Source organism: Charadrius vociferus, unplaced genomic scaffold, assembly GCF_000708025.1.
Source record: "Charadrius vociferus isolate BGI_N301 unplaced genomic scaffold, ASM70802v2 scaffold259, whole genome shotgun sequence".
Classification (NCBI taxonomy): domain Eukaryota; kingdom Metazoa; phylum Chordata; class Aves; order Charadriiformes; family Charadriidae; genus Charadrius; species Charadrius vociferus.
This window is the reverse complement of record NW_009661368.1, coordinates 3,742,640-3,743,708: the sequence shown is the minus strand read 5'-3', so window position 1 is coordinate 3,743,708 and position 1,069 is coordinate 3,742,640. Positions and strand designations below refer to the sequence as shown.

The 1,069-nt window shown below is 65.8% G+C and overlaps 1 protein-coding gene across 1 annotated transcript in view; it reads left to right on the top strand.

The window, feature by feature from the left end:
- Window positions 1-1,069, top strand: part of SLC12A5 (solute carrier family 12 (potassium/chloride transporter), member 5) — a 13,964-nt gene that overhangs the window by 5,999 nt on the left and 6,896 nt on the right. The window contains 2 exon segments of the mRNA XM_009893513.1: window positions 590-688; window positions 853-910. Of these exon segments, the coding sequence (XP_009891815.1) occupies window positions 590-688; window positions 853-910 (157 nt within the window).

The window sequence follows — 1,069 nt, the reverse complement described above, 5'->3', positions numbered from 1 at the left end:
GGCGTAAAAATCACTGGCGGGGTCCAGCCCCGGATGGGCCCTGCGATGCCACTTGGCACACGGTGCCCGGCACCCTCCCACACGGTGCCCGCTTACCGGCAGGTCCCGGTTTTTGCGTGGTACGTGTCCCCTCAGAGATGCCGGCAGAGCTACAGGTGGCCACGTCCTGGCCACGGGGTCCTGCCCTGCCGGACCTGGTGGGACAACTGCCCTGGCCGCTGCAGCAGCAGAGCGCAGGTCATCCCTCATCCCTCGGGCTGTGCTGGACTTGCCGGTGTCAGCCATGTCCCAGCCTGGCCTCCTGCCTTCCCAGAGCAGCGCCGGGGCCGGACTCTATCCCTGTCACTGCTGCAGTCACCATCCCTGCTTGAGCTAATTAAGGGCTAATGAGACAAGTCACTTAAGAGCGTTTTGAGCCTAATCCTTGAATGGCGTCAGACTGCGGCTCTGGGGGGGTTTTTGGGTGCTAGGTGGCTGCTCCCTGTCCTGGCGTGCCACCAAGCTGGTGCCCGGTGCGAGCTGTCCTGCCGGCTGGGATGGACGAGGGCTGTGGCTCTGCCCGCTGTGGCACTGTCCCCTTTTTTCCCAGGCATCATGGCTGGCTCCAACCGTTCCGGAGACCTGCGGGATGCCCAGAAGTCCATTCCCACGGGCACCATCCTGGCCATCGCCACCACCTCTGCGGTCTGTATCCTTCAGGGCTCACCTGAGCCTGAGCTGTGGGGCTGAGGGCAGGTGGGCTTGCTGTGTGGGGCAGACCCATTCGGGTGCCTCACCGGGCTGGGCTGGGGGTCCCAGGGGGTGGGTGAGTGGGACACCACATCCTCCTGGCTCTCCTTGACCGCCTGGCAGATATCAGCTCCGTTGTCCTCTTTGGGGCATGTATTGAGGGGGTCGTCCTGCGCGACAAGTGAGTGTCATGGGGCTGTGGGGGGCAGGTGTGGGGGGGACCCCAGCAGCCCCCCGGGAGCAGCCCCCAGGAACAGGCTGGGGCAGGGCAGCCTGGGGAGAGGTGGGGGTGTGGGGAGAGGCTGCAGCTGGGACACACTGGGCAGATGGGGGGGGCACT